The sequence below is a fragment of the Primulina huaijiensis genome, chromosome 5 (assembly GCF_012295235.1).
Source record: "Primulina huaijiensis isolate GDHJ02 chromosome 5, ASM1229523v2, whole genome shotgun sequence".
NCBI classification, from domain to species: Eukaryota; Viridiplantae; Streptophyta; class Magnoliopsida; order Lamiales; family Gesneriaceae; genus Primulina; species Primulina huaijiensis.
Window position 1 is genome coordinate 22,348,234 of NC_133310.1, and position 22,755 is coordinate 22,370,988.

At 35.3% G+C, this 22,755-nt stretch overlaps 2 protein-coding genes, 1 long non-coding RNA gene and 1 pseudogene across 5 annotated transcripts; 3 read left to right on the plus strand and 1 right to left on the minus strand.

The window, feature by feature from the left end:
- Positions 1 to 1,443: 1,443 nt before the first annotated feature.
- Positions 1,444 to 2,118, minus strand: LOC140977238 (uncharacterized). The gene is made up of 2 exons (XR_012175388.1): positions 1,706 to 2,118; positions 1,444 to 1,488 (listed from the first exon to the last, which is right to left on the minus strand). It is a non-coding gene; the product is annotated as an uncharacterized lncRNA (long non-coding RNA).
- Positions 2,119 to 7,184: 5,066 nt separating this feature from the next.
- Positions 7,185 to 10,540, plus strand: LOC140977239 (probable protein phosphatase 2C 38). Of its 3 annotated transcripts, XM_073441904.1 has the most exons (6): positions 7,185 to 7,354; positions 7,576 to 7,685; positions 8,307 to 8,471; positions 8,955 to 9,322; positions 9,790 to 10,026; positions 10,222 to 10,540. In XM_073441904.1, the coding sequence occupies exons 3-6, from the start codon at positions 8,327 to 8,329 to the stop codon at positions 10,459 to 10,461; spliced, it is 990 nt and encodes a 329-aa protein (XP_073298005.1). In that variant the 5' UTR covers positions 7,185 to 7,354; positions 7,576 to 7,685; positions 8,307 to 8,326; the 3' UTR covers positions 10,462 to 10,540. The 3 variants fall into 3 exon arrangements, with proteins under 3 accessions (XP_073298005.1, XP_073298006.1, XP_073298004.1); XM_073441905.1 differs by lacking the exon at positions 7,185 to 7,354 and having other exon boundaries at positions 7,436 to 7,685; XM_073441903.1 differs by lacking the exons at positions 7,185 to 7,354; positions 7,576 to 7,685 and having other exon boundaries at positions 7,692 to 8,471.
- Positions 10,541 to 12,070: 1,530 nt separating this feature from the next.
- On the plus strand, positions 12,071 to 14,504 carry LOC140977240 (large ribosomal subunit protein uL4-like; annotated as a pseudogene).
- Positions 14,505 to 15,790: 1,286 nt separating this feature from the next.
- LOC140977244 (nuclear transcription factor Y subunit B-1-like) lies at positions 15,791 to 21,558 on the plus strand. Its single transcript, XM_073441913.1, has 6 exons — positions 15,791 to 15,893; positions 16,007 to 16,261; positions 19,744 to 19,879; positions 20,123 to 20,200; positions 20,312 to 20,362; positions 21,296 to 21,558. The coding sequence occupies exons 2-6, from the start codon at positions 16,020 to 16,022 to the stop codon at positions 21,338 to 21,340; spliced, it is 552 nt and encodes a 183-aa protein (XP_073298014.1). The 5' UTR covers positions 15,791 to 15,893; positions 16,007 to 16,019; the 3' UTR covers positions 21,341 to 21,558.
- Positions 21,559 to 22,755: the final 1,197 nt, after the last annotated feature.

The following is a 22,755-nucleotide window of genomic DNA, read 5'->3' on the forward strand; positions in this document are numbered from 1 at the left end:
TTTTTTTTTTTTGACAGCTAAAAAATGTATCTTTAAATAATTGTTTTTGGACTTTTTCAACTATTTTTGTACTTAAATAAATATTGAATATTAGACGATTAACCTATTCATTTATCCAAATTTTGGATGTGGTTATTTTATTAGAAGTGGCGCACCAGGATAATTAAATGATACATGTACGTAATACAATAATGTTTAATATATCATAAACTATTTTTAAATAACTATAGAATATATTTTAACACAAAAATATCAATATCAGTTGATGATATGAATTCAAATAAAAATATTGTAGGGTTCACAAGATGATCGATTGAAATTCTTGTATCAAAACATATCAAGTGTGTTAGTGCTAGCACTCTTGATATAGTAGTATACACCGATCCGTTGGAGAGCATGAATGTTTAATTACCACTGGATTATTTTGATAGAGATGGGACATAGGCGAACGAAACTGGGACTTGGGTGAATGTCTCGGCCCAAACATAAATCACATAGTGCACTGAATGGTTCTGTAAAAATAATGTAATGGTACTTGTGCTTCTTACTCAAAAACCACTACTTTTCTCTTCCTTCCTCGTCCCACTATTGTCCACGTTGTTTCTTCTAAATTTAGTTTTTTCAGACTTTTGAACAGTTTTCTGTTTCCTCTTGATCATCTTCATTGCCAATGTTCTCAAAGGAATATTTACATCCAGCGGCTCTAGCACTTCTTCCAACTCACGCCACTCGAGATCTTCAAAGTCACCGTCTTCGTATTCTACCCTATACCAGCCGGCTTCCTCATCGTATCGAATTACTTTACCGTAAAACAACTGTTCCCCAAACAATTTTTTAACGCTTCTCCCTTCCAACCATTCGCCAAAGCCAGCAAGTCTTTGAGGTTGCGCATCCGTAACAATGCAAGGAAAGATATTGGCATTGCTTGAAGGCAGTGAGGGTAGCCCGTTTATTACGATGGCTGGTTCTCCAAGTATCTCAAAGACTCCGGTAGATGAAGTCTCTAATAAATTGTCATTCCTAGAGTCATCCATTCCTCTTTTTTGAAAAATAATTCAGTCTACATACACAAAATTGAGTGATTAGACCATTTCACAAACCGGCTATTACTACCATATTTTAGTTTATATTTTCAGAAAGTAACAAAAAGTGAAGTAACAAAAAGTGAATGAACGGATAGCAAGTACTTAAATTTCCAACCAAACTTTGGATGATGATAGAGTATATTAGTTACGAGCAAATGCAAAGGCAGTACAACAGTAGTAAAAGAGATCCGCGAAAAGAATATTCTGATATTGCTGCCGTGGAGCAAGGATTTCTCTGCAGTAGATAAAGAGCCATCTGGTTCAGGCAATCAAGATACTCTTCAGCCGTATGTTGCCAAAAATCAGGCATAATATGCAACATCTCACAGTGAAACAAGCTTTGTATGCCATTTTATTAAAAAAAATATCAACATTAACCCCCATGGTTAGAGACAACAATATCCTGCAGATCAAGTTGGAAAAGAGGTCATATTTCTTGGGTTGTTCTAAAATATCAGTCAAACTCTCTCGAGTATATTCTTGAATCCTTGGGGGCATTAACAAAAAACTCTGTTTTTCTCAACCCCAATAGAATAGATTAAATAAACACTTAATCAGGTTTTTCCATAGCCTCTTCTTGAACTAGCAAATGACACAACCTAAGAACCATAAAGACAAACCTCTCCAGCTTCGATATACCGCATTGCCCATAGAGCGCAATTCCACTACTCCACAAATTATCTAACAAAAAAATTTACAATAAACGCATAACTCATTTCATCACAGACATTGACAAAGACAGCTTTGTTCAATTTCGCCATCGGATTTGTTTGCATCGAAGATTTCCAAATAAACGAAAATAACAAGTGAAGAGAAAAATCATTCACAACGATAAAGTTGAAATAGTTTACAGATCATTAATTCACTGAAGGAAAAATCAATTAAACGCTAATGGTGCAACGGTTCACAGGGAGTAAAACAAGAAATGTAGATATCAGCCAAGAGAATGACAAATTCGGCAAAAAAATATGGAAGCAATACAGACCTGTGTGTAATTTTCAATGGCCGTTCGACATCTACTTCAAGAATCTAGAATAATTTACAAGCTCTCGTCTTCGGAAACCCTAATCACCGATAACCCGCGTTCGTTGCTTTCACTTTCAACGTTCTTTCCACCTGAAGTTTAGGCTTCGCTTCTTTTGGGAGCATTTATATATGTCATAGAAAGGAAAGTAAATGGAGTGACAAAAAACTTTCGTTTCTGAAAAATAAACCAAATATTTCCCAAAATCATAATATTTCGCAAGAGCCACGTGAGCGCCCCAAATGTAAAATGATTTGGTTTTTTTTATCAAATATTGTGGATCTCGATTTGATCGAATGTTCTAATTTCATCGAAATGATCCAAAAACGAAGACATAAAATGAGGAATATGATAAAATTACAGGAGGAATCCATTAACAATATCAAATTTAATTACGTTATGAATTTGAACGACATTATCATAAGAAAGTTAGAGGAATACGCAAAATCTGAAGAAACTAAAATAATAAAAATTGTAGAAAAATGCAGATAAAATATTTAGAGAAATTTTAAAAAGCTTTGTTGCTACTTTTGTTGGATTTTTTTGTTGTCCTCTATTCTTATTCTAGTTTTTGTTTTTGTTACATTCCGCTGAACAGTTCCGGCCATATTCCACGATCGTCCATGATGTGTCGTAGATCAACTTCTCCATCGTGGTCTTCAAGTGACATTTTCTTGAGCTCGTCCATTGGACCTCTCCACATTCTGCAGGCTTCTTATAGTTAATGGGTTTTTCAAGATTTGGACTAAATAATAACTTTGGCACTTTTAAATGTGTGGATAAAAATAACAATTAATTTTTAAAACAAAAAATATGACAAGCCTAAATTGGTGTGTATTCAATTTTATTTATTTACCTACCAAATTTGAATTATGGATAAGCAACAACTCATGTTTTAATCATGGTCATTGTTTAAATGTCCGATCCATACCCGTCCAGGTACAAATGTTGAATACATATTACCTGACCCATAGCCATTTAAGATTACCCAAACCCGTCCCAAACGGATGGGGTCTTAGTTGAATACCTCTTATACTCTTACTCATTGACATCTCTAATTTGGATCTTTATAAAATATTTACATGTTGTTAACTTAAGCGAATATGGGTGAGAATAATAATGATACGAATGACCTCTTGGAAATTTCTTGTGCATGAAGCTGCTGACGTTGTGCTGCTTAATCTGGTTGACACATTGTCTCTACTGAGGACATGACCAGCGGTAGAAAAAGTATAAAAAGGATTTATAATATATATGTGACAACATCAATTTTTATACACGCACCTCCTAGAACTCATGAACTTAACAGTCTGACCCATTAGCATCAAAATAGATGTAATCTGCGCTGTCACGAGTATAAGAAAATAAAATTATGCATTAATTAACAACTATAATTTTGACATATTGTTAAATGTTTGATTCTAACAATTTATATTAGAGTGAGTAATACTTTCAAGTATTCCCAAATTATATTTCTATACTTATTTGGGGATGTTAGGTTAAGCGTGCATGAGTGAGAGTATTATTGAGATGGATGACCTCGTGGGAAGTTCTCGTGCATCAAGATGTCGATATTTTGCCGCTTGATCTTGTTGGTTAGGTGGACCATAGAAGAGTGATGTCAGATGTTAATGAGTAATAATATCTCTGTTGCGGGCAGAGTCATCGGTAGGAAAAGAGTAAGATTAATCTCGAAGAGAAATGAGACATTGCCAGATATAAACTCACATCTCCAAACTCAAGGACCTAACAATCTCACTCATTTTTTGACCTAATGTTAAGCGTAACATATATTTAAGATTATTAAATTAATATTTAATTATATTTCTTATTATAGAAATACATTTTAATAAATAACTTATATGATAAAGAAGTTCACTTTGACCAAATCCCTTCAATCATTTGAATGAAACACACAAGCAAATTGCCCGCACAGCCGCAAACGGTTCCACCCGCCAAGGCATTCAAATCCTCTTCCAGAATAATGGCAACCCCATACAAAGATCCATTTAGATCGAAACAACTGAAGAGAGAGGAGACAACTATTCTATGAGCTCTCACTCCTTTGTCAACTATTTATGTTATCTCTGTTAGGGATAGCTAAAGATTGATATATGTGCTTTTTACCACGGGAGCTTGGAAGGACCTAAAATTTTGTTAACTTGGAGATGCAATCTTTGTTTTTGGTAAGAAGCTGAATCATTTTGTAGTCGTCGACCAAATTCATGGGTTCGTCGATTCTTGTCCCACCCTCCCCTCCTATCTACTCTTGAGAAGACATAACAAGCACTAACTTTTTCTAAATATTGTATCAAATATGATCAACAAAAAGAGCTGTGTTTGAAAATGAGAAGCCGTGGTGGAAGACATTATCAAGAAGATTAAGATTATGAGCTTTCCGTGTATTCTTAGAGCGATTTCTGTTATAGATGCTATGTAGTAGGTGATTTTACGATTATTGACTCTCGTTGGGGATGCTCAGAATATTTGTATCTGTATTATCTTTTTACAATTATTAATGAAATAAATTTCATTAAAAAACAAAAAAAATAAATGAATGGCTTGACGTGCTGGGGTATCAAAAGAACATTGATAGAATAATGGTAAAAACTCGTGTGAGATGGTCTCACGGGTCATATTTTGTGAGACGGATCTCTTATTTGGGTCATCCATGAAAAAGTATTACTTTTTATGCAAAGAGTATTACTTTTTATTGTGAATATATGTAGGGTTGACCCGTCTCACAGATAAATGTTCGTGAGACCGTCTCACAAGAGACATGTTAATAATAATGATTCATTGCGCATTTATCCTCAGTTTTCTCAAACTAATCTGCCAACTTGCTCAAAAGGGCTATATTCAGTGTCACTCTTTATTGTGGAAACTGATTATTATTTATAAGTTGGTGGGACCAATCAAGTGAATCTGCACCTAATAATTCAGATAAGAGAAACCATCAATTTTGATTTATTTTGCCATGTTATTCTATTTATACTATATTAAATAATTTATTTTTCTGGAAAAATCTTAAGCACTTCACGTAAAACTATAGTAAAAAAAAGTAATTATATATTTTTTAAAAAATTACTCATATTTGAATACATTTAACTAGGTAGTTACCAGGGTTGTATACCGTATCGTATCATATCGAAAATTATTTATCGTATACCTTACAAAAAATTACGATATAAAAAAATTCATACCGATATTGTACCGAAAAATCCGTATATTGAAAATTTCGACACATATAACTAGCATACCGATCATACCAAAATTGTACGATATACCGAAAATTTCGGTACAATATCGATATATATCGTTTTATACCGAAAAAACCTTATATTTTTAAAATTTTATAAATTTTTTTTTTAAAATATTCGGTATTTCGATATTTCGGTATACATCGAAATTTTCAAATTGCATACCGTTATCGTACCGAAAAATTCGATATTATTATCGTACCGTACCGAAATCTTTGGTATACCGAAAATTCATAAATTCGGTATTTTTTCGATACGATAGTTTCAATATACCGAAAATTCTATATTTTTTTTATCACCTTATTAGTGACTTGAATATGGAGGAAGACCGCACGACTTGTCTTTATGTACATCGAATATAAAAGGAGATTTATATATTTAAATGTAAATATGTGGTTATCCATATCTTTTTTTCCAAATATATATCCATGTCAATATTTAATATATATATTTATATATACTATAGAAGTATCATAAATTGATCTATTTGGTATGTCACGTGAGACAACATTATAGGATGCTTTCAGTATGCTATATACATCTAATGTTAGATTACCTACGTTAGGTATGTAAATATATTTTTTAAAAATACTCTACTTAACTATTTATCATTTATTATCCATCAAAATATAACTAATTGTCACATGCAAATTGATTTACAATAATACATAAATTAATTTTATAATAAATAAAAATATAAATTTTAAAAATATATTGATGATGCCTTCATATTGCATGTAAATATAGAGGTGGTTGGTACCATATACCGTATCAAGATTTCGGATATTGTATATCGTACTGAAAATATCGATAAGAGAAAAATGATATAGTTACCGAATCGATTTTTCGGTGTATGCTGAAGTTTTGGTATGATATCGGTAAAATACCGTCATACCGAAAGTATATATAAAAAATTTCATTTTCTTGTAATTCCAAGGCCAGTGATACTAATACTAAACAAATTTCTCAAGACAGTCAAAGAGACCAAGAAAGATATATACAAAACAAATTCATCAAGACAATAAAAATCAACCGCAACATGTGTTTGGAGATCCAAGACATCAATGAACACCAATAAACTTCAACCGCAACATGTGCGACTTCTTCATCTGCTATCTTTGCAACAATGTCTGAATTCCTATGGTTTCTGAAGCTTGACAACTTTTTAACAAGTCAATACCTAGCATCTAGTCTTCTAGCCAGATGTAAAGTTAGGCGACAAAGATAAGACTTCTCAACAATTTAAATTCTCAACTATGAGTCGAGTTGCTTCACTTAACTTTGATTTAGAATATTCCAACATGATGAGCCTAAACAAAAGTTATATTCTTTATTTTGGTACAGTATCGATATATATCGTTTTATACCAAAAAGATTACCTTATATTTTTAAAAAATTTAACTTTATTATTTAAAAATATTATATATTTATTATATAATATTTTTTAATTTATATATATTATTTCGGTATTTTCATATATACCGAAAATTTCAAATTACATACCGTTATCGTACCGAATGTTTCGGTATCGATATCATACCGTACCGAAAATTTCGATAAATTCGATATTTTTAAGTATGATAACCTTAGTATACCGAAAATTCGGTAATTTCCCGATCCTTAAGTAACTATAGTATTATTTAGCATGTAGCAATAGAGCAACATAAGACAACTTTTCATCTTTTTAACATTGTTTGTCAATTCGAAAGTTTATTCAATGTGAGGATTTATATTGATTTCGGATTCTAACGTCATAAGATTCTCTTGTCAAATATATCAAATAAAATTGCCAATGAGCATGGCCCCTATTTTTAGTGAGTGGTCAGATGAGCAAAATTTGCCTAGAATGGTGGTCTGTTACTCATTAGGTTAAAAGATGAAATCTTGACCAAGTAAGTTGGGGGGGAAAAGATCCTGGAAACCTACAAGAGAGGAGAGGAAGAGACATTGATGGGAAAAGTGAAGCCAAAAACTATTCAATGATGGTAATATTGCAATAAATTTTCATAGCAAAAAAAATTATATAAAAAAGGCCGGTTGTTTAAACTGAAAAAATTCTCCTCAACGCTTGTTCTATTTACGTTCACCCAGAATCATAAGCTGTGATCTCAATTCTGACAATCTTGAGAGATTTTATTTCGCTAGAAAAATTCCAAGACCCATTTTTTTTTCCCATCCATTTGCCCATTTGGTTTCTCTTACACAGGAACAAATTCTGTCGCCATCAAATCTGATATGGGTTTGTACAGCTAAGGCTGTTGTTGAAAGGTAGCGCAATAAAATGGAAGGTCCACACGTATTTGAACAAGGTTCAAGGTATTCAAAGGCAGGAGAAGCCTTCCATATTATCTGAACTAACCCCAGATTACTGTTTCTCTCTGTTTTTTTTAGACACTTTTTCAGGGTGTGATTTTGCCCATACCCTTTTTGCCCTCTTATTATTTCTTTATTTATTTATATCTTTATTGGTCTGTCTTGTGCACATTAATGGTGTCTAGGCCTTGTAGTGCTGGTGGGTATATAGTTTTGAGAATTGGGGTTGTGGGTTTGGAACATAAGCAAAAGCTGGAGTTGAGGTTGGGATTGATGAATATATTGTTCGCTGGTTCTTTTGGATGATGTGTTTTTTAGGCTTAATTTAATTCACACACATTTATAGATGGCGTTGACTTATGTAAGAATTTTGGAGTCGTCGTTGAACTATGCATGTTTATTAGATCATCTGGACATGTAGCTCATATATTGTAAATCACTACTCCAAATCAAGTAGTTGCGTACAAATGGTGAAGCCTTGTTGGAAACCGTTGGTTGAGGGTGATGGAAGTTGGAGAAGAGGTGACGGGAATCGGCGATGGGGCGATATGAATGGCAAGAATGATGGATTGTTGTGGTATAAAGATTTAGGACATCATGTAAATGGAGTATTTTCAATGGCAGTGATTCAAGCCAACAGGTTGATGGAGGATCAAAGCCAGCTTGAATCCGGACCATTGAGTTCACTTGATTCGGGACCTTCTGGTACTTTTATTGGAGTGTATGATGGTCATGGAGGACCAGAGACAGCTCGATATGTCAACCAGAGCTTGTTCAAAAATCTCAAGAGTGAGTTTCTTCCCTTGGGTTACTAGTTTTTCTCAGTTTTCAATTTCCCAAGTTTTTTGGAATTCAATTATAGAGCAATTTCAATGCGTTATTCATAAAGATGCATGCTTAATTGATGAAATAAGACTCCATGACCGAGCCAATCCACGTCAAAAATTCAAAATATACTTGTCTTGGAAAATTAAGAAAGCATGGCGACCGCACCTTGCTGATCCTCTGCAGTGCCCCCATGAGTAAAGCTGGGTATTAAATGTTGTAAAAATTGGTGGCAGATGGTTTACCTTTGAGTCACTTCGTATCCATGAACGTGGAAAAATGTAGTAAGCATCTTTTAGTTAAAAAGTTTCTGGGATTTCCCATAAACCAGCAATTTTTTCATCATCTTGCAATGAAGTTTTTCTTAAAGATTCGAAGTGTATATATATATATATTGATGTTACGTGGTAACATTTGTCGTAATCCTGTAACCTTTTCTTGAAACAGAGTTCGCTTCACAGCATCAAGAAATATCTGCGAATGTTATTAGAAAAGCTTTCTTGGAAACCGAGGACGAGTTTCTTTGTCTGGTGAAGGAGCAATGGCTCAATAAACCGCAAATGGCTTCGGTGGGAACATGTTGTTTGGTAGCCATAATATGCAACGGACTCCTACACGTTGCCAATGCTGGTGACTCGCGTGCTGTATTAGGCAGGGCAGATAATTCTATTAGAGGGGTGACCGCTATTCAATTATCAACCGAGCACAATGCTAATCTAGAATACATTAGGGATGAATTGCGATCGTTGCATCCTGATGATCCACAAATAGTGGTTATGAAACACAAAGTTTGGCGTGTGAAGGGTATCATACAGGTAAAATCATGGCTATTGTTCCTTTCTCTTCAGATGAAGTTTGTTTTTGATTCTGTGACGGAGGGGGATAGAGTGGCTGGTGCTGCGATAATTGCTTCCCTTTCTTTTATATTTTCTTGATCTAGAATATTCTTTTCGTAAACATATAGAGGAAAATGTAATTTCACCCCCACCGCATTTGAAAAAATTTCTAGTTTTTTAGTGAGTCCTTTGTCGAATCCCTTGCTCCATCAGTGGTTTCATTATCTATCAATAGCAGTTATTGTCACGTTCCATGAGCACGAGGTTGAGGCCATAAAATTAGACTTTTCACATAGAGTTCCTCTTGTGACTACTTTTCATCTGTTATTCAATTTGCAATTATGTAATATTCTAATCTGAGAGAAATCTACTTCCCAGATTTTATAGACAACTTTTTCCACAAATTAACAAGAGCTTTTATGCATGGTATTTTTTTGACATACCAGATATCAAGATCCATTGGAGACGCTTATCTCAAGAAGCCAGAGTTCAACAAAGAACCCCTATTGGCAAAGTTTAGGCTATCTGAGCCCTTCAGCAAACCGATTCTTAATCCGGAGCCATCGATATTTACGCACAAACTCAATTCCAAGGATCAGTTTGTCATACTTGCTTCGGATGGTTTGTGGGAGCAACTTAGCAACCAAGAAGCAGTTGACATTGTCCACAGCCACCCACATCAGGTTCGAATGTTCTTTCGTTATGCCAAAGGCACATTGATTTCTGTTAATTTATTAAAACCATCATTGTGCCACGAGCTCCTGGAAGAACAGGTGTTTAATAATCTCTATGCTCTCTGCAACTTGCCAAAGTAAATTTATGCTCCTCTTTTTAACTTGAACTTTGTTTACTATTAGAAGTTTGTTTTCTGGGGGCAGGGTGTTGCTAAGAAACTTGTGAAAGCAGCTCTTCGAGTAGCAGCAAAGAAAAGAGAAATGCGATATTCAGACCTGAAGAAAATCGATCGCGGTGTGAGGAGGCATTTCCACGATGATATCACAGTCGTGGTAGTCTTCATTGATCCATCTGCTATGAATAGAGGGGCCACTTGTGTTAGTTCCACTGTTTCAATAAGAGGAGGCGGAGGTGGAAGCGCCGTTCCCTTCTCAATTTCTTAAGAATAGCTCGATCTTATACTTCTCCTGAATCTCTTTTTGAAGTGCCATATCGACCAGATGTTGGTCACTTCTGTATTCCGATGCCGCCGAGTATATTCCATTACAACCTTTAGTCATGGATGAGATGATGTAGTGTAGCTTGAATGCCTTGTTCCCTCTCATTTGTTCTGTAGACTTTTTGAGGCAGTGGGTACTGATCTGTTTGCTGGAATAAATCATTAAGATTGTCAATAATTTGTCTCTAGTTTCTGTTGATGCGATCTGTTTTGTATTCCTATGAAGGATATCCAAATTTTTGTTTTCATATCGCAGCATGAACTCTTAATTTTGTACAGATTGACTTCTTTTTTCTTATATTAATTAAAACTCATGACGCCTTTTTCAAGAAACAAACGTTATCAAATAGCATTGTTTAGATATTAGAAGATTGCAAACAATTCGCTCATAATTTCTGAAATTGTATTTTTGTATTGAATAGATCAACGAATCAGGTGCCTCGTGTTTTAGTCAAGACTTTCTATACTTTGTCAAGTAGATTGGGTTGTGCGTGTTCTTAATTCTAATTTCGGATGTAATAGCACTGGACTCATTTCAATATTATTATATCATTTAATAACAAAATGTGTATATACCAACGTATTATCCTCCTTATCATGTTTTTGTTTTACTTAGAAAGTGCTGGTAGACGTTACTTTAGGTTGAGTGAGATCAGGCAGAGAAACAATTGCCCTTGCTAGAGCGTGGGGTTGTCTGGTTCACCCATCTACGCACAAAAACAAAAATACAAGATGTTATATATTTAGATAAGAATCGATAGTTCGATAAACAAATTTAAGCTAGAATAGTTTAGTTCTGGATTATTTAAAGCATCATATTCGATTGTCACATCTGAGATATACAAATTATTGAGGCAACTAAGAGCTTCTCTGATTCCCTACGCTTCGGCTACGGTCAGATTATTACTGCCTCGTAGTCTCCCATAAATTGCATCAATCACTTGGCCTTATGAATTCCTCAACATGCATCCATAACCAGTATGTGGGTTGTTTGCAGATATGTTTGCATCAACATTGCATTTGAGGTAGTCTACTGGTGGGCTTTTCCATTGCATGTACTTGGCTTGAAAGGAATATCTGTTTTGCTGCATGCCACAGAGTGTAAAGATCCAATGCAGATTGGTAGATCAATGTTGCTGGATTACATTTGCTATTCCTACTCGCATCATTTCGATTTTTTCCAAATACTCCACAAAACCATTGCTACAATCTCTGTCACATGATGTTCATGACTGTATTGTTGCACCCATTCCACAATCGATCCCATGGATGCAACATGATTCCCAATGGGCTTGACGCACCACATTTGTTGTTTAGTGGAAATTGGTTAAATAACATCGATCAACTATTTTTTGAAGAAAATAATTTTCTCAAGTATATTTCAAATATATTTGAGAAGGTCATTTTCTTAAAAAAATAGTTGACCGAGATTAAAAAATAAAATACCCTTTTTGTTTATTTCCACGAAAACCGATTATTTAATTTGTAATATTGGGCCACTGACTGACTAAACGGACATATAATAGCCCATTTTATCAACAAGGCCTTTGTACAATATAAACAGGACTTCACTGAAACCCTAATTCCCAGTCACCGAAACCCTCCAGTTTCCTCGCACTCTCCAATAAGCACCCAAAATGGCCGCAGCCGCCGTTCGTCCACTCGTCACCGTGCAGACCCTAGAGAACGAGATGGTCACAGACGGTGCCTCCGCCGGAGCCAATTCTGTGCCTCTTCCTGACGTTATGAAGGCGTCGATCCGTCCTGACATTGTGACATTTGTCCACGGTCAGATATCAAACAACGCACGACAGCCTTATGCTGTTTCGAAACTCGCTGGACACCAAACCTCAGCAGAGTCGTGGGGAACCGGTCGCGCAGTTTCGCGAATTCCCCGTGTTCCAGGTGGAGGAACCCATCGGGCGGGTCAGGGTGCCTACGGAAACATGTGCCGTGGTGGAAGGATGTTCGCCCCGACCAAGATCTGGCGCCGCTGGCATAGAGCGGTGAATGTGAATCAGAAGAGACACGCTGTCGCTTCGGCGATCGCCGCTTCTGCTGTTACTTCTCTTGTACTGGCGAGAGGGCACAAGATTGAGGAAGTGCCGGAGCTTCCTCTTGTTGTGTCGGACTCTATTGAAGGTGTTGAGAAGACTAACGCCGCTGTCAAAATTCTGAAGCAAATCGGAGCTTTTCCTGATGCTGAGAAGGCCAAGGACAGCCACGCTATTCGTCCTGGGAAAGGGAAAATGCGTAACCGTAGGTATATTTCGAGAAAGGGTCCTCTTATTGTGTATGGTACTGAAGGAGCTAAGCTGAAAACCGCATTCCGCAACATCCCAGGTGTCGAGATAGCTCATGTTTCGCGCCTAAATCTATTGAAGCTCGCTCCTGGTGGTCATCTTGGGAGGTTTATTGTCTGGACCAAGTCTGCATTTGAGAGGTTGGATGAGGTTTACGGAACTTTTGATAAACCATCGGAGAAGAAGAAGGGCTACGTGTTACCGCGGGCTAAGATGGTCAATGCTGATTTGGCAAGAATTATCAATTCCGATGAGGTGCAGTCTGTGGTGAAGCCTATCAAGAAGGACATCAAGAGGGCTACTTTGTAGAAGAACCCGTTAAGGAATCTGAATGTGATGTTGAAGCTTAATCCGTATGCAAAGACTGCTCGGCGGATGGCCCTCTTGGCTGAGGCAGATCGTGTTAAGGCTAAGCAGGAGAAGTTGGACAACAAGAGAAAGAAGATCACACGGGTACTGCCTTTACAGCTTTACCTTGTTGATTTTTATCTCATCTCCTTTATTTACTTGTTTCATTCTAATACTGCTGATCTCTGTTATCGTTGATCCATATCATATGATGGTAATATCTTCGTATGTTGTTAAACATTGTGTGGCTCAATTTTACGTGTGGTTATGACAAATTGATTGTTCGTACTGTTGTGTGCTACATTTGCAGGACTGGTTCCAATAGTCTATTTGTGTTATGACTGCGTCTACTTGTTGTTATCTTATTCTCCCTGGTTACTTGCTCTTAAAATCTAGGCACACAAATAGTATATATTTAATTGCAACAATTTAGCCTAAGCTTGTGATTTGATAGGATGATTTGAATTTGTGGGAAGATTTGATGTATGAATTTAATTACTCCAAACATGATCATGGATTTGAAACCATTTCTTCAATCCAAGCCTTCAGTGATTTGTTTGGGATGGAAGCTGTGCACCAATTCAAACACCTTGCTTTATTATTAAATTGGAACTCGAAATTATAACAGATTTATTGTATTTTGATTTTCATGAAATAGTAAATGCTGTTTGTTGTATGCTTAATTGCTTATAGACAGTGTTTAGACATCCACATTTTATTTAGTTGCATGATTGCCCGATAACCAAACTAACAACCTTGTATGCTATGTAAGAATTCATATTGTTAGTACATTTTTAAACAAAATTTATTACATTGATTATAAAAATGTGAGATGTTATGTATGCATACGTCATTATTTGTTCCATCCGAATTGCGAATTTTTTTGGTTTCCATTGATAAACTGGTCGTATGGACAATGTTCATAACTATAGAGAATTGTCCTTAACCGTGCGTTTCTCGAGTGTATTGATATGCTTTATATCCTCGTTCTTAGCTTCCATGACTTCTAATTTTATACCCTTTTCTCACCACTTCTTTACATAGGAGGAGGCATCAGCGATCAAATCTGCTAGCAAGAATTGGTACAAGACGATGATCTCTGATAGCGACTACACAGAATTTGAGAACTTTACAAAGTGGTTGGGTGTGTCTCAGTAATTGAGTGTCTTTATTACGGATTTAAATTGCCATTTTATTTTGTTCGCTGTATTTGGAGTTGAAGCATATTGGTCAGCTACCCCTTTTCTTGCTTTTTTAGGTGCTAACGTTATGTTCGTACCATGAAAATTTTTGGTTTAGATATTTGTTTTTGAGGAATTTGCACTTTTTTATTGTTGTTATTACAATTTCGGTTGATGCACATTAAAATATTAATAATAGATCAAACATTCATTTAAAATTTAAAAATAAAAAAATACTTTACTCAGGTACAATTCTTTGGACGATGAGAAATCTGGATATTTTTGTTAGCTAATTTCTCTTGTTGTGTTTGGTAGGCATGATAGTGCAGGGGTTTTTTTTTTCCTGGTTATCAGTTTGGTTGGGTTTTAATTAAAGAGACGGTCTCATGGATTTTAATCTGTGAGACGGGTCAACCCTACCAATATTCACAATAAAAAGTAATATTTTTAGCATAAAAAGTAATATTTTTTCATGGATGGCCCAAATAAGATATCCGTCTCACAAATACGACATGTGAGATCGTCTCACACAAATTTTTATCTTAATTAAATGGACTTTGTCCACTAGAGATTGATTAATAATCCCACATAAAAACATACCAATTAATTCCAAAACTACTTGCCGTACCCACACAAATCAACAGAATTTTTTTTTCCTCGATCGATGTCAGTGAAGCTCGTTTATTTTTTCTCCTCCTCCATCGATCTAACGGATGAAAAGAAAATGAGGGCTCGTAAATCACACACTCACACCTACGAAGGACTCTCTTTCTCGTAAATCTACTTTAAATTTTGAATTTGATATTGATATATGATATTTGATTATATAACTTTCTTTATCTTAAATGTGGCTGAATCGGTTGATTTAAAGAGATTTTTAATTTCGTGTGAACATTTGTCGTGTGGTAAATCATTGAAAAGTGTACGATAGAATGCTTACATGAATTTTTTTTGTTAAACTCTTGTAATTTGATGTCCTTTGTTCAGCTTAAAGTTTTCACATTGCAGAATATAATAATGTAATTTTACGATTTAGTAACTGATCATAAGAGCCAATGATTGAAATGAACAATTTTTTTTTTTAAATTTGATGTTTTATTTTGCAAATTTATTATATGTTTCCAATTTTTGGCAAAAAAAAAAAATTTATATTATTTTTATTTTGATTCAAAAATATGTTTTAATTTGTACATGATTATGAAACCAAAAATAAAACAAACATTGATACTAGATGATTTAGATTGAATATAAGTTATCTTTTTTAATTCTACAATTTTTTTTATATTTTTGTCATATATTTAGTTTTATTAGTATCTTGATTATGATATTTTTAAACAGTATATTAATAACAAATGCTGGGAAAATTTTAAAAATAAAAATAAAAGAGTAAGACGTCGTCGTATGAGAAACAGCAGGTTCTCCTAACTTAAATATCGTTAATCGCTAAACAAACCAACGGTGCTGATAACCTTAGATCAAAAACCCAATCTTTCATCTGAGTCGTCGTCTTCCCCCAATTCTCCACCCTCCGATTCTCATACAAGGTACGTATATTTAGGATTCGCAAACCTTCTCCCTCCTCTCTCTCCCTGCTTTGTCCAAACACATCTGCGTGTGCGCGCTTAATTGATCTAGGGGTTTTCTTCGGAAATGACAGGGTTTTCGATTTCATGGCGGACGGGCATCCCTCTTTGGTTCAGGTATCTCCGGGAAGTCCTGTCGGTGGAAGCCATGACAGCGGCGGTGACCAGAGCCCTCGCACCGGTGTCCGAGAGCAGGATAGGTTTCTGCCGATTGCTAACATCAGCAGGATCATGAAGAAGGCGCTCCCCGCGAATGGGAAAGTCGCCAAGGATGCGAAAGAAACTGTCCAGGAATGTGTCTCCGAGTTCATCAGTTTCGTCACCAGCGAGTATGGTTATTGAGCTTTGATAATTATGTCCTTGTAGTTATCTTTGCGAATGAGCTTATGTGCATCTTTGGGGAGTTGGCAGTGCTGTGGAATTAATCGTCGGGATCATGACGGTGATATGATACAAAAAATAATCAACAAAAATTCAAAAATTTACGTGTCAATATAGGTTTACTACAAATATTTATTATAGAAAGAAATATCACAAGTGTATGTAAATCACTCAATCTCATACAATCCCCAAGTAGAATGGAAAAAATAATTTTCTTCAACTCACGCAATAGAACCTTTTCAACTCCCAGAAACCCTTTTCTTTTCCATATCTCTTGATTGTGCTCTCTCAATTTTGGGATGTTTAGCCCTGCTGGTGTGAATGAAAGAACATGTTTTCTTTGATAACGAAGCTTCAATTCTTTTGTCAAAAAGACGTTGCTGCCGTCCGATGAATTTTGCACATCCACCAACCATTATAAATGCCCATACACATCTAAATTATTTTTATCTAACATTTCTCTCGCTTGAAGACAATCATGTTTTCACGCAACGAATGCAAAAGCTCATCAACGGAAGTCGAATACAACTTCAGTTTTTCAGTGATTAGTGTCTTCGTGAGCATATTATTTGGATTTTTACTTTCAGAAATCTTTTCAAGCATCAATAGTCCATCTTCCGGTATTGATATGATGAAATTGTATTGAACCTGTATATGCTCAGTCTTAGCATGATAAACAAGATTTTTGCTAAATGAATATCACTCTGGCTGTCACAGTATAATGTGCTACCCTCAAGATTTTGACTCAATTCATCTAGAAAGGATCTCAACTATACCATCTCCTTGCTAGCTTCTATTACCACAACGTACTCAGCCTCAGTAGTCGAAAGAACAACTTTCTTTTGCAGCTTAGACACCCAGATTACCGTTGTACCACTACCACATAATGCGAATACATAACCAATATTAATTTTTCTATCATCCAGGTCACCAACCATATCGACATCGACAAAACTTTGTAAACCCAAACTTGACTTCCTGAAGCATAAAGATGAACTTGCAGTATATTTCAAGTACCTGATAATTCATTTAAATACTTCTCGGTGTTGTTTTCTCGAATTGTTCATAAACCTGTTAACAACTCCCACTACATGTGCTATATTTGATCTTGGCCACGCCATTGAATACACGAGGTTTCTGACAACAGAAGTATAAGGAACCTTGTTCATATAAGCCTACTTGTAAGCCTACTTGTGCTCCGTCGATGGTGATTGCGTTTTGGTTAGTTTAAAATGGCTAGCCAAAGGAGTACTCACATATTTAACTTCATCAATATTAATTTTGCTAATCAACTTTTTTACGTATTCTTCTTGAGATAACTTCAAGATTCCATTCATCAATATCTCAAGATCCTCATTCCAAAGATTTGCTTTGTAGCACCCAAATCCTAATAACAAATTATTTTGATAACTCTTTCTTGAGTTTATCAAACTCTTCCAGACAAGCTTATGTATCAACTTATCATCTATGTATACTAGTAGAATGATATAAGAACTATCAAGCTTTTTTACATAACAACAATGCCAGCCTGACACATCAGGAAATTATTTTTACTCATGAATCCATCAAACTTCTTGTACCACTGTCTTGGAGCTTGTTTGAAACCGTACAAACTTTTTTAAAGTTTGCACATCATTTTTTCTTTCTCTTGTATTTCAAAAATTCCTATTGACTGTTTATATAAATTCCTTCATTCAAGTCACAATGAAGAAACAATGTCTTTTACATCTAACTGATCCAAATGTAGGTTTCTTCCGCCATTAATTAAAATACAATTCTGATAATGGTTAACTTTACTACTGGAGAGAATCTGAGTGTAATCAATGTTTTTTTTGTTGAAAACCTTTTACAATAGGTTTTGTCTTGTACCACTTGCTACCATCATGTTCTTCTTTTAACCGGTACACTCACTTGTTATGTAATGTCTCTTTGCCTTACGGAAGTTCTGTCAACTCCCACGTATGATTAGATGACAGTGAATCCATCTTATTTTCGATGACTAACTCTTACTTGGTTGATTTAGCATTTTGCATTGTCTCTTCATAGATCTTTGGTTCACCTTTATCTTTCAGCAAAATATAATGAAGTGCAATGGATTATCTCTGAGGCGGTTTAATTGTTATAGAAGATCTTGAGTTCAACAACTGGAGTTTGTGGGTCATCATCTTGTGCAATTCCTTCTTTTATTGCTTTTCAACTCATTCACATGAATATTTATCAATGACACTTCATCAGTTTTCTTGACTTCAGGACATTCATCTCCTACTCCAATGCTTGACCTGTCTTTGTACAATACTTACTCATTGAAGATTACATCTCTGCTCCAAATGATCTTCCGGTATAATCAAACTCGTTATCTCCATAACCGATAAAGAAACACTTTTTGAATTCCGGGATCAAGTTTTGTTCTGCTAGCTGAATCAATATAAACATAGGATAGACGTCCAAACACTTTGAAGAAAAAAATGTTTATTTCTTTACATATCCATGCATCTTCGGGTATTTGCAGTCAAACGGTACCGAAGGTCTCCTATTAATCACATATACTGCAGTGTTAACATCAGCCCAGGGTGATTTTGGTAATCCAGAGTGCAATTTCATGCTTTTAACGCGTTCATTCAGGGTTTTATTCATCCTTTCAACTACAAATTATGTTGAGGTGTAACAGAAATGATTTTTTTCATTTTGATCTTGTTTTGTGCGCAATATTTCTTGAACTCATCATCTTCATATTCACCACCATTATCAGACAGTCGTCACTTCATCTTCAAGTTGGTCTCATTCTTAACAATGACTTTCCACCTTTTAAAGATCTTGTAAACATCATATTTATTTTTCAAAAAATAAAGTCAAACTTTACTGCTCGAATCATCGATAAAGGTGACATAATATCATGAGTCTCAGAGGGATGTCGCAACTCCAACTTTGTTGTTTTCGGTTTTCTACCGTATTTTGAAATTAATTTTCTCTAACTCACACAAGGACCTCTTTGATTTTGCACATCCACCAATCATCATAAATGCCACACATTTAAATGATTTTGACCTAACAGGCAGTTTGTGCTGCGTGATTATGCCTTCAATTGAAAAGGAAAAAAAAAGATCAATTTTTTTGTACAATTCTTCAAAAATGTATGTTTTGCCCCCAAACAAACTTGGGTATGCCTATCTGTCTATGCTTGTCGCTGGAGCATGCCAGCATGTGACTGCCTAAATTTTTTTCAGGTTTAAAAACATGTAGTTATTCTTATTATATGTAGCCCTTGTCTCAGTATTTTGTATGAGTATGTTCAGAGAATTGCTTTGGTGGCTTGTTCGAGTGACAGTGATGAATATCTATGTTCATGGTTTTGCTTATGAATGTGGGTGTACTTTTGTGCTACGTTGATGAAAACACAACTAACTCGTTTTTGGATGGTTCTAATGTCAAGGGCAAGTGATAAGTGCCAAAGGGAAAAAAGAAAGACCATTAACGGGGATGATTTGCTGTGGGCTATGGCAACACTAGGTTTTGAGGATTACATCGATCCACTAAAGATGTACCTGGCTAGGTACAGAGAGGTAATTGTTTCTCTCTAAAGGTTTTCTTGATTTCGTTTTTTACTCTTGTTTGCTTGAAGTAAATTATTTAGTTTTTCTTTACATGCTGCAACTGATACTTTCCCTTATTTCCCTTGTTTTGGTGCTCATGGTGGTGGCTGGTGTGGCAGATGGAGGTGAGTGAAATAATATAATTCCCCTGCAGTTTGTCTTTCTTTTTGTATTTCGTTCTCTGACAATTTAAGGAAATTTTTTATTTATCCTCAACAGGGTGACACCAAAGGATCTGCTAAGGGTGCTGAGGGATCTGCAAGGAAGGATGTATTGCAACCCACTTCCACTTCTCAGGTCACATATCATATGCGAACTCATATTCATTTGTTTTCTGTAGTTTTCCACCAAGATTAGTAATGGTTATTGTTGGGCAATGTTGAATTGCTATTTCTGTTAATTGTACAGCTTGTTAACCAGGGTTCATTCTCGCAAGGCATGAATTATGGTCACTCTCAGGTACACTTCATTCATGTTGGTGTTGCTTCATAGCCAGTATCACTGTATCTGATCTCTAGGTCGTGTACTCGTATTTCAAATTTTTAATTATGAATGTGTCACTTATGCATGTTAAGTACTTTGTCTAGCTTTCTGAACACTTCAACATCTGATTGATGGAATTGACCTAACAATTATCTACGTTGTGGAGAAAGTTCGTAACTTCTTTAAGTTGTTTTTTTCTTCTCAGGTTGATTAAAGTAATCGATAATTTAAGGAGTGAGGTAGAATTTGCGACTTACAAATCATGAAGATGTATTATTGTATTGTCAAATTACTCAAACTAGAAGCTTTTTAGAGAGAGACTGAAGAAAGTTGAGGAAAAATGCTTCTGTGCAGTTCACCTTAACATAGGAAGCCAGAACATAATGTGGAGATGTTAATGTGTTTTTTCTTTGTTTGATGCCAAGATATTCTGACCTCCACTGTTATCTATGTTGCTCTGATCCAGTGTGGCTCAATCCCAAGAGCTATACTTGTTAATTCCGATGGTTCTACACTGGACTTCACAGTTGGCTATACCTGACTTTCCTAACTTTGTTTAGGTGAACCTTGATCAATTTGGTGGTAAGGGCGAGATAATAATCAAATCATTATTTCTTTTGATCGAATCAAGTTAGATATGTTGTTTTTAGGTAATTATAGTCGATGAATTACTCTACTGGATTGAATAGATGGATCTCACTACCCTATTGTGCTCCATCTGAAATTAGAACATGAAATGATAACATCCCTTTTTCTTTTGATTGAGTCAAGTTAGATCGTTCATTTTTGGGTCATTACATCGAAGAACTCAGCTGCTGGATATATTATAATCAAAACACGAGAATCTGCTCATAATTCATTTTCACCATATGCTTTCCTGAGGCATTTAGGTTTATTTTGTGATTGCAGTCACAAGCTCAGCACATGATGGTTCCAATGCATGGAATGGATTAGATGTTGCTTGCCCATCTTTGGTCAGGGTCACCATTTCATCCTCTGCTAGGGAACATTTTACTCAAGTTCAAGATACATTTTGTGTTTTCTTGTGCTGTAACTCTTGCATATTATTATTTTTTCTGTGTTTTGTCGTCAGTTTTATCGTACTTGAAGTTTGTATATCACAAATCTTTCGGAATAGGGATGTGTTGAATAAGATTTTAACTTTATATTTATCTCTTTATCATGATAATTCATTTGTTTTGTTTGCTTTTTATTCTTTTTGAATTATAGAAATAATAGAATCACCGTTGAAATATAACCGTCTAAGAAGTTAGAGGCCAAGCTTAAAGAAAATCCACTTAAAGCCCCATAAAATTTCTCTTATGTCCAAAAAAGTATATTCATGTACTCGACAAAATTAAAACCTTCTTGTAGATTATTACACATAATCATAGTTTTTTTTATTACGTTTATAATCACAGCTTTTCTTATTGTCCTTTCAATTACTGCTAGGTATCGTTGTTTACTTTAATATAAAACTTTTTGCTATATTGGCTACGTATTTTAATTTTCTTGGTGCTCAAAATTTTAATGGTTCGAAACTGAAATACGCGCAAAAGATCTACGAGCAAGAAGGAGATCATCTTTCATTTGTGAGAAACTGAACGAGATATTTAGGCGTTGATACATTATGCTGTCAGTGACACTTGAGTATGATGTTTTCCTCATATCAGACACTTCATCCTCTGATTTAGGACTATGGTCAGATGAGAGCTTGAAGTGTGCACCAATAGGGGTAATGACTGAATTGGGATTCATCATATTAAACCTATTTAGGACTTTGGTAATATATCCCTGTTGTGTAATATGTAGCAGTCCCTTGGCTTTATCTCTGTATGTTTTCATGCACTATATTTTTGAAGCTTGATCTAAATATTTCATTTCAAACTCAGATCCTAGAAGCTTCTTTAAAGTGTCGATTTTAGTCTCCTTGTTGCTTGCAATTAACATATCATCCGCGTACAAGATGGTATTATATCCATGTATTTTATGATAGAAGCAACATTTCATCTCTTGTTTTCACAAAATCCTCTGCCTGTGACATATATATTGTCTCATTTAGCTCACTCTATTTGCTCCAATTAAAAGTTATAAAAAGCTACAATATATAATAACATTTTTAATGGAAGTATATTTGACCACGGGGTGAGAAATTTCATTGAAGTCGATCCCCTCTTGCGAGTGTAAACTTTTGCCTTGCTTTATATCTAGTATTTTCAGTTCCAATAATTCCTTCTTTAATCTTGTAAATCCATTTACCACCGACTAACTTCTTGTTATTTGGTTTATCCACAAGAACCCCAAGTGTCATTCTTGTGGAGTGATCGAATTTCCTCATCCATAGCCGACTGCCGAAGGTGACTCTCTTC